This window comes from Vanessa cardui, chromosome 19, assembly GCF_905220365.1.
Source record: "Vanessa cardui chromosome 19, ilVanCard2.1, whole genome shotgun sequence".
NCBI lineage: Eukaryota > Metazoa > Arthropoda > Insecta > Lepidoptera > Nymphalidae > Vanessa > Vanessa cardui.
Genome location: NC_061141.1, coordinates 12,763,618 through 12,779,407, shown reverse-complemented (window position 1 = coordinate 12,779,407; position 15,790 = coordinate 12,763,618). Strand labels below are relative to the sequence as shown.

The 15,790-nt window shown below is 34.5% G+C and overlaps 2 protein-coding genes across 2 annotated transcripts; one reads left to right on the top strand and one right to left on the bottom strand.

Annotated features, from left to right (window-relative positions):
* The first annotated feature begins 1,228 nt into the window (after positions 1–1,228).
* Positions 1,229–3,914, top strand: LOC124537904. The gene has a single exon (XM_047114863.1). It carries the CDS (start codon positions 1,329–1,331, stop codon positions 3,288–3,290), a length of 1,962 nt encoding a protein of 653 aa, XP_046970819.1. The 5' UTR covers positions 1,229–1,328; the 3' UTR covers positions 3,291–3,914.
* A 50-nt stretch (positions 3,915–3,964) lies between these two features.
* Positions 3,965–10,437, bottom strand: LOC124537905 (eukaryotic translation initiation factor 2D). Its single transcript, XM_047114864.1, has 12 exons — positions 10,255–10,437; positions 9,930–10,188; positions 9,683–9,849; positions 9,226–9,361; positions 8,920–9,079; positions 8,615–8,744; positions 7,763–7,859; positions 6,785–7,005; positions 5,628–5,760; positions 4,931–5,083; positions 4,492–4,635; positions 3,965–4,126 (listed from the first exon to the last, which is right to left on the bottom strand). Exons 1-12 carry the CDS (start codon positions 10,308–10,310, stop codon positions 4,034–4,036), a joined length of 1,749 nt encoding a protein of 582 aa, XP_046970820.1. The 5' UTR covers positions 10,311–10,437; the 3' UTR covers positions 3,965–4,033.
* Between the last annotated feature and the right edge of the window lie 5,353 nt (positions 10,438–15,790).

Below are 15,790 nucleotides of genomic sequence, written 5' to 3'. Positions count from 1 at the left end.
TATTTATGCCTATCCGGATATTAGGAGCTCGGCGGTGAAGGGAAACATCATGAGGAAACCTGTATATGTCTAATTTCATACGAATTCTGCCACATGTGTATTACACCCACCCGGATTGGAACAGCCTGGTAGAATATGTTCCAAATCTTCTCTTGAAGGGGAGGCCTTAGCTCAGCAGTGAGAAATTTACAGGCTATTGTTGTTTTTGTTGTTGTTGGTTAGAGATGAGTAGATATTTATTTAAGCGTTTTTGGATATAATGCCACACACAACTGTGTTGAAATAAAAGTTGAAATTTCGTATATAAGTTAGTCTTGAGATACGTCATTAACCTCAAATAAGTAGTCATAACAGGAGTGACGTTACCGAACGCTATATTAGTGTTTTGAAATACGTTCCGTATCACGTTACTTTAATCCGTAATTGTTATTAAAAAATAAAATTATATTAAATATAAACCTTGCATTGGATCTTCTTTTATATTCTTTCACATTTTAATAGCAATATTTTCATGAAAATGATATTTGCTTGTTCCCTATTATTGTAATTTCCATACTTTCATCTAAAAAGACCATGATCAAAATTTTTATTTATATTCAAAAAGTATATAATTTTTTTTGAGTAACACCAAAACGGGATATGGACACAAAAATAATATTTTATATTTTAATTAATATTAATATTTATACATAAAATTTTAATATTGTTATCCAGACATTAATAATAAAATGGAAGTGTATGTGGCCCTTCTTTTATATTTTTTTAACGTTTTAATAGCTAAATTTTCATAAATATAATATTTACACGTTCCCTATTAATAGTAAATAAAATATAATTTCTTTTAAAAATGTGGTATACTTTAAAAAAGTTTTAATAACTTTCTCAATAATATACATACATAGAACAACCCAAAATGAAATCTGTTATATTATTAAAGCTTGATAACTTTAAGTAATTATCAATTTTCTTATTAAATGAAAATTTTTAGTATAAATTCCTTTTTTTATTCATTAACAACTCATGGACTATTATTTAAATTATACATTTTTTAAACATGTTATTTAAAATATAGTTAAAGAGAAATACAACATAATATATTAAAAATATTTTATTCAACAAATCATTTTTATGAAATAAAATAATAATATTAATATGTATAATATAAGATTTATAACCGTAACAATTTTTTTTGTGACTACACTATTAGTTGTCGATTTTTATGTGGTCATCCCTATGCTTCCAACGGTCATTCATTTTTAAAAGTTTGGTGGCTTTGTTTCGGTTGCAAAATGTGAAAATTTAAATAAATCATTTATCAAACAGCAAAAATGACGGAAAAATTAAAGGACTATCAAGTTCTTGACGTTCTCTGCGGTGGCACATTTTACAAAGTAAAACACAAGGTCACAAATAACATATTCGCTTGGAAGGCGTATAATTGTTCTACGTTTTCTGACGAACAAATTCAAAATGTCGATAATGAAGTGAAAATATTGAGTAAACAACTATCTGGCAACTTCCTACGTTACTACGATACGATATTACATGGACCGACGAAAACACTTTACTTTGTTCTTGAGTACAATTCTTGGCAGAGCGTCCAAGAATTAATCGCGCTATGCAAGGCCACCGATAAGCGTTTTACTGAAAGTTTCATCTGGTACCTATTGCTGGAACTGGCACGAGCATGTAAGACAGTAGAAAATTTAAATTTTGTGGCTCTAAGAAAATGTTTAACACCACAGTCGATTTTTGTTAGCCAGAATGGCGAGTTACGCATCAATTGTTTTGAGTTGTCTTTGGAGAATTCGCAATCATCAAACCTTATCCAACAGGTTGGTGAGTTACTACGTATCTTGTGTTACCGTCCTGGTGCTTGTGACGATAAAATCAAAGAATTTCATTACAGCGACGATCTAAGAGACGTCATATGTTTAATATCCGACGTTAAGAACGCCAACATACGTCCAGACGTGGTCCTCTATCATCCTACGATCCTTGCAAACACAGACACTTTTTCATGTCCAGTATTTATGTCAGACATCCTTGTGTCAGCAGAGAGCTCCATCTTAACATCAAGTTTAAATAAATGCGATTCAGAGAAGGCAGTTGAGCAGTGCAGGATTATAGAACCTCCTCCTAGAACACACATTAATCATGACAGCCCAATATATTGCAATGTCTGTCCAAACTGGACAAATGAGAAAGATGATTGTCTTCCGGAACCCTTATCTCCAACAATAGCTGCTTTAGCCCTAGACCTGCCAGGTTTTGTGCCAAGAAGTAGAAAGCCATACAGTGAAGCACTTGAAATGTATAATCGTCCACAATTGGTGTCAGAAGAGACTCTCAGTCAACAATGGATGTCTCGTCTAATGGCACTCAGAGAAAGGGAAGAATCTTTAAACAAGAGGGAGAGAAACTTAATAGCTAAAGAAATAATAAATAGTCCCATGACCAAAGTCATATCTCTGGATGACTCAAACGAAACAAGTGACTTTAAAAGTAATGGAATAACTTTGCCTCCAGTGTTTAACCCTCTTACTGAGGAGGTGAAGAATAACTGGGTGTCTCGTAGACACCACAGAAGATCTAGTTCAGTGCGAACCAAAGCTAGGAGAAAGAGCTATGCCTATGAAGACTTAGACAGCTCATTATCTGCAGATAATGGAGACAGTAGCATGATTGTTACAGCTGCAAAAATAACCAAGGAGAACATGCCTGTGAGGAATATATTTCCTGATATCTCAACTAAGAAAGTTCATTTTACAGCCAGCAACCCTTTTGTTGAAAGTGATGAAAGTGTAACTCTCACGTTTTATGAGTTGGAGAATGTAGACAGTGAGGGGTATCAGGTACCAAGAAAAGACACTAAAGTGCTGAAGGATATTTCCAAGTTCAAATATTTAGACTTGGAAAAGTTAACTTCTGAAAAGAGAGCTGCCATGCATCATTCCTCATCCTCCCCTTCAAAGCAAGCCAAGTTAACAAGTAAGGTGTTTACTGATATTACAAACAGTACTATAAAGAAGACTCCATCAAAAAGTAGTCTATCTTCCAAGGGTTCCAATCTCTCCAAAACTTCTTTGAGGAGTTCAAGAAGCATGTTTGGTCCTGAATCTCGGAAGGTGGTTGAGAGTGATAGCAGTGAGCAAAAAAATCATTCCAATAGTAATAAAAGTACCTATATGCAGACGCCTACCATTCCACCAGATCTTAAGAAGTCCAAGAGAAAGTCCTTGCTTCCATTCAAGACTCCTTTTAAATTTAAAACAACAACTAAAGTGTAATTTTTTTTACTTACTCTAAAAATGATTTTCGATAAGCATACTTACTTACTATAATGATCAATACAATTTTATACATAATAATTATTTGAAATTGGAGTTGAGATTAGTTTGTAAATGTATTATTGCAGTAAGTTCCTTTGGTTGTGGTGTTTTTTTTTGTTATTGTAGCATGCTTCCTTCATACTAGTTCCATGAAAATATTGGAACAAACCAATTATGTGATTTATATTGTTTTATTTTTGTATATAAGAATGATACGGACACAAACCCACCCTTACTTAGTATAGTGACATTATTCAAATGTTGTTACATACAATATATTTTTTATATTTTTATGACATTTTTATAAAGAAAAACAATGTATGTTTTAGATATTAAAATAATATTGTATATAGAAGAAAAAGGAAATTATAATGTTAGGTCACCAACACTGAAAACATTTCTATGAAGAATCGATTCTTAGTCTTTTGTCTTCCACCTCTATTAACCTAGAATTATATTATTATTAAGTGAATTTAAAAATGTTCTTAGGTCTCAAATCAAATTTATATAGCTGTAAGTTAGTTTTAACATATTTGTGTGTATGAAAATTAATTCCAGTAAATTTATAGAATATTATAAGATTCTTGTGTATTTAAGATAAAAAGGTTTAATTAAATGAAATTAAGTAGCTAGGAAAAATTTGGACAATTTTATTTTATAACATCATATATAAGATTACATCCGAGACAAACACATAACATTTACTTCTTCTTGTTCAAGGCTTTGTCTGCTCCTTCTACAAATTTCTTGGGCAGACCATACTCCTCAATTAAGAGTTTTGCTACAAAATGAGTCTGGAAGAATAAAAAAGTTTATTAGTGTCATAGAGATAGCAATTAATTCTGACAGTAATAGGCTCGTTTTGTAAATAAGGCTAGTATTTTCAGTGGCGGGCTTCATCATGATGATGCTTTAAGTATTAAGTTAATTAGTGTCATAGAGATTGCAATTAATTCTGACAGTAATAGGCTCGTTTTGTAAATAAGGCTAGTATTTTCAGTGGCGGGCTTCATCATGATGATGCTTTAAGTATTAAGTTAATTAGTGTCATAGAGATTGCAATTAATTCTTACAGTAATAGGCTCGTTTTGTAAATAGGACTAGTATTATCAGTGGCGGGCTTTAGGTATATCTTGAGGGAGGTATTGCGCGGCGGTACCTGGTCGCCCTGCAGCAGCAGCTGGTCGGCGCGCGCGGCGGGCGAGCGCGTGACGCCGCACGCCGCGCCCACGCGCAGCTGGCTCGCGTGCGCCAGCGACGGCAGCTCGAACCCGAACGCCTCCAGGTTGGACACCAGCGTCACCTGTAGCAAAAGTGCAATCATATTATCATTTCGATGTATTTGTTCGTTTCAAGCGAAAATAATATTAATAATTCTTGTATTTCAATTTCATCAAATGTTTTAACAATGTTCTGCAGTACAAATTCAAGTTTTATATGTATCGTTCAGTTACTATTTACACACTACACTAATCATTGCCACAGAATCCCCGAGAGGGACAGCCCACTGTTGGTCCTGCTAGCGAATATATAAAAAAGCCAACCAGAGACAATGATATAAAGTGATACATTCTGGACATAAATAAATAAAAGTTGACCTTTTTATTCCCGCTTCTCGTTACGACTTGCATCTTGATCGGTTCGAGGCGCGACTTGGTGAGTTTCACGGTTCCGTCGGGGAAGGACATCTCCGTGCTGGGTGTCATACGCCCCAACACGGTCGACATCAGTTCTTCCCACTTCATGAGCTCCTGGTAAAATAGGCAACCACGAAAGATACAGTTAAAAAAAAACGGGAATTAAGAATTCATGCGAGTTATATTTTTAACCCCCGACGCAAAAAGAGGGGTGTTATAAGTTTGACGTGTCTGTCTGTCTGTCTGTGTGTCTGTCTGTATGTGGCATCATAGCTCCCGAACGAATGAATTAAAAAAAAAACTTCGCGTTGGGGGACCGAGCGCTATTGTACAAAATAATAATAAGTGCTAGATAAAAGATGAGATAGGTAAGCATGTAACACTAATTAATTAGGAGCGGTCCCCCAACGCGGAGCTTTTTTTAAATATTAATACATACTTATGCATATAGGTACTTTAGGATTAATTTTCTTTTATTATTTTTTACTTTTTAAAGGTAGCTTATTTTTTTGTGGCGGGGGTTTCTGAAATTTTTAATTTGGTTTTTTATCTTTAATAGTGATCTCAGACTTACATATCTGCCGATCAATTCCTTTTAAGTTTCGCTTTCGAGATCAGGTTAACCTATAATACGGCTAGACGACAAGAGCGTCGGTACCTGCGGCTGGCGGGCGGCGACCTTGGCGAGCGCGGCGTCGAGCGCGACGGCCCCGCGCGCCGCCAGCCCGCGCGCCGCCGCGTAGCGCGCCAGCGCCGCGCGCACCTCCCCCGCCGACAGCGCCGTGCCCTTCCTGCGCACCACGCGTTATACACACGAGCCAAGTGCCGCCATACGGATATGCCACCACGTAAGGATAAACTTATAACGCCAAGTTTCCGACTCCGCAAAGTCAATGGATCCTTCTTGGGGCAAGGTATCCGTTTCTATTATAAAATTCCGCAGAAATTTTTAACTTTGCCGTTTAGTTAATTCAAATCGTTTGTTAAAAATACATTGGTAGAAAAAGCATACTATTCGATACAAGATTTTGTAGATGATAAAAAAGCGTGGAGTTAATACCTGTTGACTTCCAAGCAGGATACATTGAAATAATTGTATTTAATTAACATGACGTTGTATTTTTTAAATGTTAAAAAAGAGTGACTACTGAGTTTCTTGCCGGTTCTTCTCGGTAGAATCTACTTTCCGAACCGGTGGTAGCTTCACTTAATTGTAAAATGACGATTCAAAAGTGCTTATAAAAGCCTACTTGAATAAAGTTTATTTTGATTGATTGATACACCGACGACCATTTCATCAACGCTATCCGCACAGCACTATTGCCCTGATTCTAATAGCTGAGACTCTAGTTCTTCCGGGAAGGCGCTATTATATACACACTATAAATCGCGTAAAACTTCGCAACAAGAACGTCTGACAATATTTTCGATTCCCATACATAACATTTCGATATAGATGAAAGTCAAATAGTGGTTTGAAGGTCTCAGACTTAGGCCTTTTGAATACCACTTATAAGTTTACTTAGAAGTTTGAAAATAGTTTCTCTATATCGCAAGTGGGAAGATAATTAACACTGTGACACTACTTGGCCTGGCCACCTTACTGACTACTAAATAAATAAATCGTAATCTATCTATGTAGTTTTCGATGGGACTTAACGATAATATTTTCATCCAAAATACCATTGTTATAAGTAACATACAAGTAAAGTCCCGATCCATTTATTCGTATTCGTAGAGGAATATACTACGCACTCTCCGTCTTCCAAAAATATTATCAATACTTTAAAGGCAAAGAACACGGTTGAAACATACTTGAGCGGCGCGAAGATTTCTGCGACGTGCGCAGTGACGCAGTGCAGCTCTCTGACGCGCGGTGGCGCGGGGGCCTGCGGGGCCCCGGCGGGGGGCCCGGCGGGGGGCCCGGCGGGGGGCCGGGCGGGCGCGCGGTGGTGCCGCACGAGCGGGTGCGCGAGCTGCAGCGCCACCAGTGCGTCCACGCCCTTGTCCACCTCGCGCACTTGGATCAGGCCTTCCTTGAACACATACATTTTATTTAAGGAACTTTTTTCAAATCTGATGCTTGCTTTTTGTAGATAATTTATTTAGTCTTAACTCGTGGTCAGCGTGGAAGCTCGATAAAAAAAATACTTATTAAGCGGCTTATATCTATGGTGACATAATAAACATCACGGTAGCATGCGTAAGCGATCCCGAGGCGTCCGCCGAAAGACGGTGAGGGTACCGCTGGTTTTTTAGTGGGTAAACCCGCGTACTTGGGCGCACTCGGCGTCCAGGGCTCCGGGGAGCCCCCCCCCCTACTTTCCATCACGTGGGGGAAATGCGTAATGCGTTTTTCCAGCGAGTAAAAAAAATTTGGTGACATAATAAATCTGTAAATTATTATCTATCAATTGGAATTTAAGTGTCTTAATAACCCGACCGTATAAGAAAACCAACCCAACCGTAGAAGTAACCAACCCACGGACGAAAGTATTCCAAAGATATTAGTCTAATTTGTGTTGTATCATGTACTTTCAGCCATACTCCTGTGTACACATGCACATACTTACGTGATAGAAACTGCTCTTTGGGTTATAATACTAATAAATATATCTATTCATACATCATGAGAACAATAAAAGAGAAACAAAAATAATTTTGGTACATGATTTAAAATAAGCTAACTATTGATCTTGACACAGACAAGATACTACCTTTTACTGGTTTGACATATTCCTAACACTATAAACTAAAGTGATACTATGTAATTAATTAGGGCAATGATATTACCCTTTCCATGGCTTCAAGGAATTTTCCCATTTTCTTGTAGGTTGACTTTTTTACATCCAATGTTCTATCCGATGGACAGTATGGCATAAGGTGATTTCTGAAATAAATGTATTAACTATAAGTAAAAACCTCTTATAAAACTTAATGTAATAAATATGGAAATTGTAGAAACTAGTTGTACTATCATTATGACACAATAGATCTCAGATCAGATAGTCTCTAATAGTCAATCTAAAATTAAATTATAATTATACAGATAAATAATCATAGAAAAAAATCTTACCTTGAAGTTTTTTTGTATCTGATTTAATATGATAATAGATCTGACCTTATAGTCATTAACAAAAATGTATAGCAAATTTGATCAGTACATATTTTATGGAAACACTTCATGCTATATTAATTCTAAAAATTAGATCTAAGTAATAATAGGTATATCGATTTTGTTTTAGGAACCCATCTTGGAAAGTACCAAATATGACTTATTCTACATCTAAACAACACTATTCAGTATTGTTGTGTTCCAGTTCGAAGAGTCACTCAGTATAATTACAAAGGAAGGATTTTTAGTTTCCAAGGTTGGTCGAGCATTGGTGTTGAAGGAATGGTAAATATTTGTAATGCAGCTAATGTCGATTGACGACTTACGATTAAGTAGATTCTGCCAAGTATCGCTAACATGGTCCTCAGAATTGAAGAGTTCCGTTACTTTGGATGCTCAGAACCTAACCAAACTTTCAACAAACTACCCTTGAAGTATCCTCTCCAATAAAAAAATAATCTTCAAAATTGGTTGACGTGAATTTGAGATCTTTTTCAATTACTTTTAAATATTTGATTTAATTTACTCACTTATAGAGCAGGTTAGTTTTAAGCGGGAGTTCTATATGCTTGCCCTCTCGTTTCAGAAAAGACAGAAGGCACCAGCGCAATAAACCATCCATGTCTGCAGGTATTTCGTCTTCTTCTTCTTCAGAACATGCTAAACACAAAGTAAAAATGAAAGAAAGATGCAGTGTGTTTATAAATCTTCATAAATTAATTTTTATTGTATAAGTTGTAAATTAATATCCATAAAATATTTAATGTGATAATGGATAATACCAATTATGCATTTAAAAATAAAATAAGTTGTTTTATTAAGAGAGTGTTCTGACCTGTAGCTACAGAATCATTAATATCTTGTTCTTCTTGAAGTGATGTTGACTCAACTTGCACGTCTTGCTCAGCATCTGGTATTACTTTTGGTTCATTAGTAACTGCAACCGGCTCCTTTACTAGACTTGGCCATTCTTCCCTAACTGGTTGTATTTGCAACTAAAAGCAGTTTTTTTATATAAATTTAGAGGTCAATAAAATAATAAGAATAGATAGTTAATAACACAATGGTGTACATATTATCTTGCTTTATCATCAATTAGTAGGTTTAAAATGATGTTTTTGTTATATTAAATATTTTATACCTGGCTAATGTCTGCAGATATGGCCTCAGTTATGTCATAAACTGATGGGTCTAGTTTAGGCCTTGTAATCTTTGAGAACTTGGTATCTTTGCACAACAGATCTCCAAACACATGGTAAGTTTCAAGACATACACCCCTGAAAATATTTGTAAAATTTAGTGTGTGTAGTGTAAATACAACGATCATCAACATACTGATTTATAAAATGATTATTAATTTAATAAATTTACTAGAAATTTAGAAACAACACTTTTTTTAAATACTTTATTGATTACCACAAAGTTTATGGTACAAAAGGCGGACTTAATGCCTGAAGGCTCTATCTGCCAGTCAACCTTTAGGTTAAACAGAAAAGCATGAACAAAAAGCATATTCATTTAACCACTAGATAAGCATATTATTGCTAACAATTACCAAAAATAATTTTTATTCAAACTATAATAGGAGAAATGTATACATAGTAGCTATCAGTAAATCAGCAGAGGATATAACAGCACGGCCTATAATTCCAGCTGCTCCATTATCCGTGGTGCAAGCAGCTATCACAGCTCCACGGGGAAACTGGGGGAACTTTGCACTATCAGTCACTACTCCTGGGGCATATAATGGTGCACCACCTTGTACCTAAAAATATTTTGTTAAGCAATTTTGGGATATGTTATGCTTGAATTTGGAATAATGCTAGTTATTATTATTTACGCTACCTTACTTAGCACCGGTGAATGTATACTGATTACAGGAATTAAATCATTAACTTTCCATAGTGCACATACGGTTGGTACCAATTTCTCTCCGAGATCTATCATCATTGGTACTCCGTCAACTACATACACGCCGACAGTATCACCCGAGTGTAGAATCAATTTCATACAACTACTATTAGATTTTATAGGTACTAATTCTTTGACTTTTTCCTCTGTAGCCTTTGGAAACTCATTCTGTATACGTTGCACAAGATATTTCCTGGAAAGTAAGTGAAATTTTAGGTATATTCGTATATTTTAATGAGGATGACATTTACGTACTCACTTTTCAGAATTTTTTAAAGTGTTGTTAGATTTCAACTTATATGGTTTGGCAAACATGATGTTTAGATATATTTAAATTGTTTTTAACTAAAAAAATACGTTTGTATACTGGGGTGATCTACTCCATGCTTTACGCGGTGTTTTTGACAAATCAAAACAGCTGTCTTTTGCTCTTTTTCACCTTTTGCTTTGTCAAAGTGACATCGTCAGTCGTGTTTAGTATTCACTGAATAAAACAATACCCATATTATTATACAAGAAACTATAAATTGCAATTTATTGTTGCAATTTCTTTATATTCCTTATTTTTTTTATCTACATTAAGTCTTTTTATGTCTTAAATACATAAAAAAAAATATTCAACAAGAGAAAAAATACCGTTCCAATTCTTGCATGGGATGTTCGGAGCTCCCTTTCTACGGGCTTCCCGGGAATTATGCAATTAGATCACCAGCTTTTTGGCAGATCAGAGCATTAAAGTCGTAATATGGTGCATGCTCTGATATAAAATGCTTCAATGCTGGTGTTCCACAAGCCTGCGTTCTATCACCCACTCTGTTTTTTCTGCATATCAATGACTTGTTGCAAATCTGTAAAATTCACTGTTATGCAGAGGGGACACCGTAGATATCTCATACACAATACGGAAAAGTCGAAGAAAACCGGAACAAATTGTGTCTGAAATCATGTCTTCAGTAAACAAAGTCTCGGACTGGGGCCGGCTAAACTTAGCCCACTTCAACCACAAGAAGAGGCCAATTTGCGCGATAACCGCTAAAAAATTACGTATTGTCGTATTTCCACATTTTAGAACATTCCGATAGCCGCATTATTTTAGCCGCATATTTCACGTGGGCCCATCACGTCGGCACATGGGATACTGTTCTCACCCTTGTGTGGGTGCTCCCCAGTACCAGCTTCTTCCATTTGACCCTTCTGATCAAGCCCTTTCCAACCTGCTTGATCCTTTTGTTTTGTGACTAGTTTGGGTGGATAACATTTAATAAATGTTAATTTTAGTAGTATCAAAGGTCAGGAGACAGTAATAGCTAAATATAATCGACTCCGAAGTATATACTGCCCAGACTTGTCTACCTTAGAAGTAACGAGGACTCAGAGAAGAAACAAAAGAGATGGATATAGAGAATGGGTTCTAAGCAAAGCAGTAGCTAAAGTCCGAGAAATTATGAGGTCATCTAAAAAAAAGAAAGAAATACACTTACAAAAACTAAATGAGATTCCACCAAAAACATTAAATGTAAAAAAATGCCAAGTCTCTTGATGCAGTCTTTCCATCGTAAAAAGTTTTGAGATCTTATATTAATGTTTACGCATGCGGTGTGTGTAACTTTCAACTCCTCCAAATATGCCGTTTTATTTGTTTCTTCTTGTGCTCGTTGCCAAGTCACTATAATAATTATATTGTGTATATACTATATAATTATAATACTTATAAAGAAAACTGTTAATACAATTACTAAATGTTCATTTATAACTACAAAAAAATTTGAATATGACTTGGCTTTTATGAGATCTCAAACATTTTTACGATGAAAAGACTGCATCGAGAGACTTGGCAGTTTTTTTTACATTTAATGTTTTTGGTGGGATAATATTTACAAGAACAAACATTAAATAATTGAAGTGGCTTTTAAATTCTGTCCTGCAATTAATTTTTATATACATCTACTTTATGAATATTGACTTTTAATAAAAAATTATCTAAAATAACGCAATTTGTGATTGAATTACGCCTGACGGTGCAAGGCGATAGAATTCAGTTTGACAGTGTACGCTATAATTGCTAAGCTAATAATTACAGGTAAATTTTTAGAGTATCATTTACTTTTTACGAGAAATAACAGCTTATTGTGATTTTAAGCATTACAACATTAATCCAGTTAAGTACCTTGAATTCATTTTATTTTACAGCATATAATATAAATAATTATTTTCGAAGATATTTCAAATTAAAAATGTGTAATACAGTGTTTCCACAGTCTAAAGGCATTAAAGCTACGAGTATAGTATAGATGTAAATAATATTTAATAATATTGTTTAATATTAAAATGAAAAGGAAACAGTGACGATGTTAACAATGCTATCTCTGATAGTATACTGGTTTAGAGTAAATAATCTCAGGCTGAATAATGGAAAAACTAAAATTGTAAAATTTAGCACACCAAACGTGCAAAATGTAAAATCCGATGTACCTACTTATCAATGGGGAATCGATGGATTTAGTTGAAACAACTGAAATTCTTTGTTGATGTCAAGTTACAGTGGGTTCCTAATATAAACGGATTGGAAGTAGGCGAATGCGCGGCATTTGTGGTAAAAAAAAATATATTATTTACCGATGTTGATACGTCGCTTAGAATATTTCAATTACTTTCACAGTATAATTTCCTACGGTATTATGCTTTGGAGTAAGCATCTAAATGGTGAAATCACCATTTAGATTTATTATCATTTATTACTTTTTTAACTTCGCCGTTCGCTTTCCTAATAAAAAAAAAAATAAAATAAAAATATTAACGATTTTATGAGAAAATTCTCCCAGATCCCAGAAAGCGTTCAAAATGCTTCTGTTGCAAAATAAAAAAAAAAAAATTAGGGGAATGCTTGTGTGCGAATTACGATACAATTAGTGAGTTTATGTATGATAGCACCCCTTAAGTGTGAAACGATCGCCTCCTGGCTATTTTTCTTCATATACAATATGTATTTAATTAGTTTGACAAAAAAAGACCCGCTGAGTTTTTTTCGCCGGTTCTTCTCAGGGTGTTTCTTTTTCCAAACCGGTGGTAGTGTTTAATTTGACCATCAATAAAAAAGTGTAATGCTTCTACATTGAATAAAGTTATTTGAGTATGAATTCGAGTTTGAATAATAATAACTGTTTGTTTTTATTTTGCACCAATTTACTGATTCATAAACTCTATATGTAATTATATCAATCTTGAAAATTTTTACCTATTTTTATAATCGTCGTATAAATTAATATTGTTGTTCGAATGACCATGCCACAATTCATATACACCATCGAGATGAACCAACAATGCAACCTATAATGATGTTATTTAAATTATGAATCATACTTATCATCGCATTAAAAATAAATCCACGAAAGTGTACTTAACAAAATGAAAAAATATCCGTTTCGCGTGCGTTCCCTAATCGGTCTTGCGAACATGCTACCGTCTACGGTCTACAGTATCGACGAAAGAATGTTATTAAATAATAAAAATATTTAGTTAGTACATTTCGAAATACTGTTTCAATTTCCAATTAATGAAATGAAATAAGTATTGATTATGATAATAATAATAATAAGTATGAGTTTTTACTATGAAGTGTAGAGGTAGGGAGAAATATCTTCGCGTGTAAACAATGTCAGACGAAAAGTACGAAAGCTGACGGAGCTGGAGCAGGAGGGTTCATTTTGAAAAAACGCTACGTCCTACTAGTTACTTAGGTAGAGTTGAACTGAAAATAGATAGAAAAGATAGATAGAATAGCTGGGCTAATTTTACTGGGCAGATTTTGTGCCTATGATTTTTAAATTGAATAACCATTTTTTATTTCCCTTTAGATTGAAAGTGATTGTATTTGCATAATGAACTAGCTGTACTGTTTGAAATTAACAAAAAAACAATGTTGTAGCTTAAGTTACTCCTTGTTATATCAGTTATCTGCCATCTGGTTCAGTCGTTCCAGAGATTAGCCGGAACATACAGACAGATAAACAGACAGACAGACAAAAATTGTAAAAAAAATATTTTGGTATATGTACCGTGTATACATGTGCATTTAGTAAAAAAGAGCTATTTTAATATTACAAACAGACACTCCTATTTTATTATATTGAATTGGCTTATGTTAATATTTACCCATCGGGTTTTGTGTTACAAATACACAATGTAATGATTTTTCTTGTATCTACCATAATCTAATCCACCCACTAGTTTCTATAAAAACATATTTGTTTAATATATTCATGGCTATTGTGATCAACTGCGACGATCAAATTGACCTTGAGATAATACGCAAAATAATTACTCTTGAGGTAAACAATCCCACGCCACCTCCGCGGACAACGTTGCAACAGGAAGTGCAACGATTAAAGATATTACGTTTCTCATACATACAGGACATCAATAAATATTTTTACGAAAAAAATATCTATTCAAATTGAGCGCAGTTCAGGTGGTAGCTTCACTTAATTGTTAAATGACGATTCAAAAGTGCTTGTAAAAGCCCACTTGAATAAAGTTTATTTTGATTTTGATTTTATTAAGCTTAGTTAAGAATCTATTAAATCTGATTATTATATTTTTATAGGGATAACTAAATTATATTTATTATTATACTAAATAAAATCCCGCTGAGTATCTTTCACCGGTTGTTCTCACTTCTCAGGTATTTATATTCGTGCGAGTGGTAGCCTGACGCATTTCGAATTCACGAAGTGTACATTGTACATAATTGGGAACTTAATTCTGTTGTAAAATTGATAATTTTTTTGTATTTGTACTAATAGGACTATTTTTAAAAGAAAAAAGGGTACATTTTTGGGAATAAAAGACTGTATTGGATACTGTTCTGTAATATATAAATATGAACGAAGAAAAAAATATTAAATCAACATTATTTGTTCATTTGGCGCTTCAAACCGAACACACACCGTAAGAGCCCTCTCTCTGGGGGTTCATCGATACGGGGTTTAGTTTTGTTTAACGTGTCTCCCAGACTATCAGTTTGGTCACAACAGTACATCATCAATTTCCTGCTATTAATGTGACGTATCTGGGGGCACGGCAGTGCTCCAGCCAAGTCTCGAGCAAAACGGGCACGGCCGTACCATTTCTCGAAGTGATTCGCGACTGTTTCGACCTCCCCCCTATATATTCGACGTGGACAAAGCTAGGAGTTTGGGTTTGCGGTAAATAATAGTAGGCGTTAGAACAAGCTTAGAAACTTCAAATTTTGCATTAGTCACTATAATTATAATATAAAGAAAATCTATCATATAGCTTTAATCTTAGAGTTGTAGTACAATTTCTTAGAATAGTATTCACGACAAGCTGTGCCCGCAATATTTATTAATACAATATTATTGTTTTATGCCTTTGAATAAAACAAAAACAATATTATTGTAGCCAAAGTTACTCCTTTTTATATCAGTTATCTTCCAGTGAAAGACCCGTCAAAATCGGTCCAACCGTACCAGAGATTAGTAGGAACAGACAGACAGACAGAGAGACCGACAAAAATTGTAAAAAATGTTATTTTGGTATGCAGCATACATATGTATTGAGTAAAAAAGGCCTATTTTAATATTACAAACAGACACTCCAATTTAATTATATGCATAGATAAATATGTCGACTACAGTCGTTACTTTTCTACCTTGCACTTAATGTTTCGTACTCGTTATATAAACGGTAACGTTAGTACCCTTCTTAGCGTAGATGGTATCGTTTAACTTTAGTTATAAATAAAATTTTAACAAAAAGAAAAACCGACTTCAAAC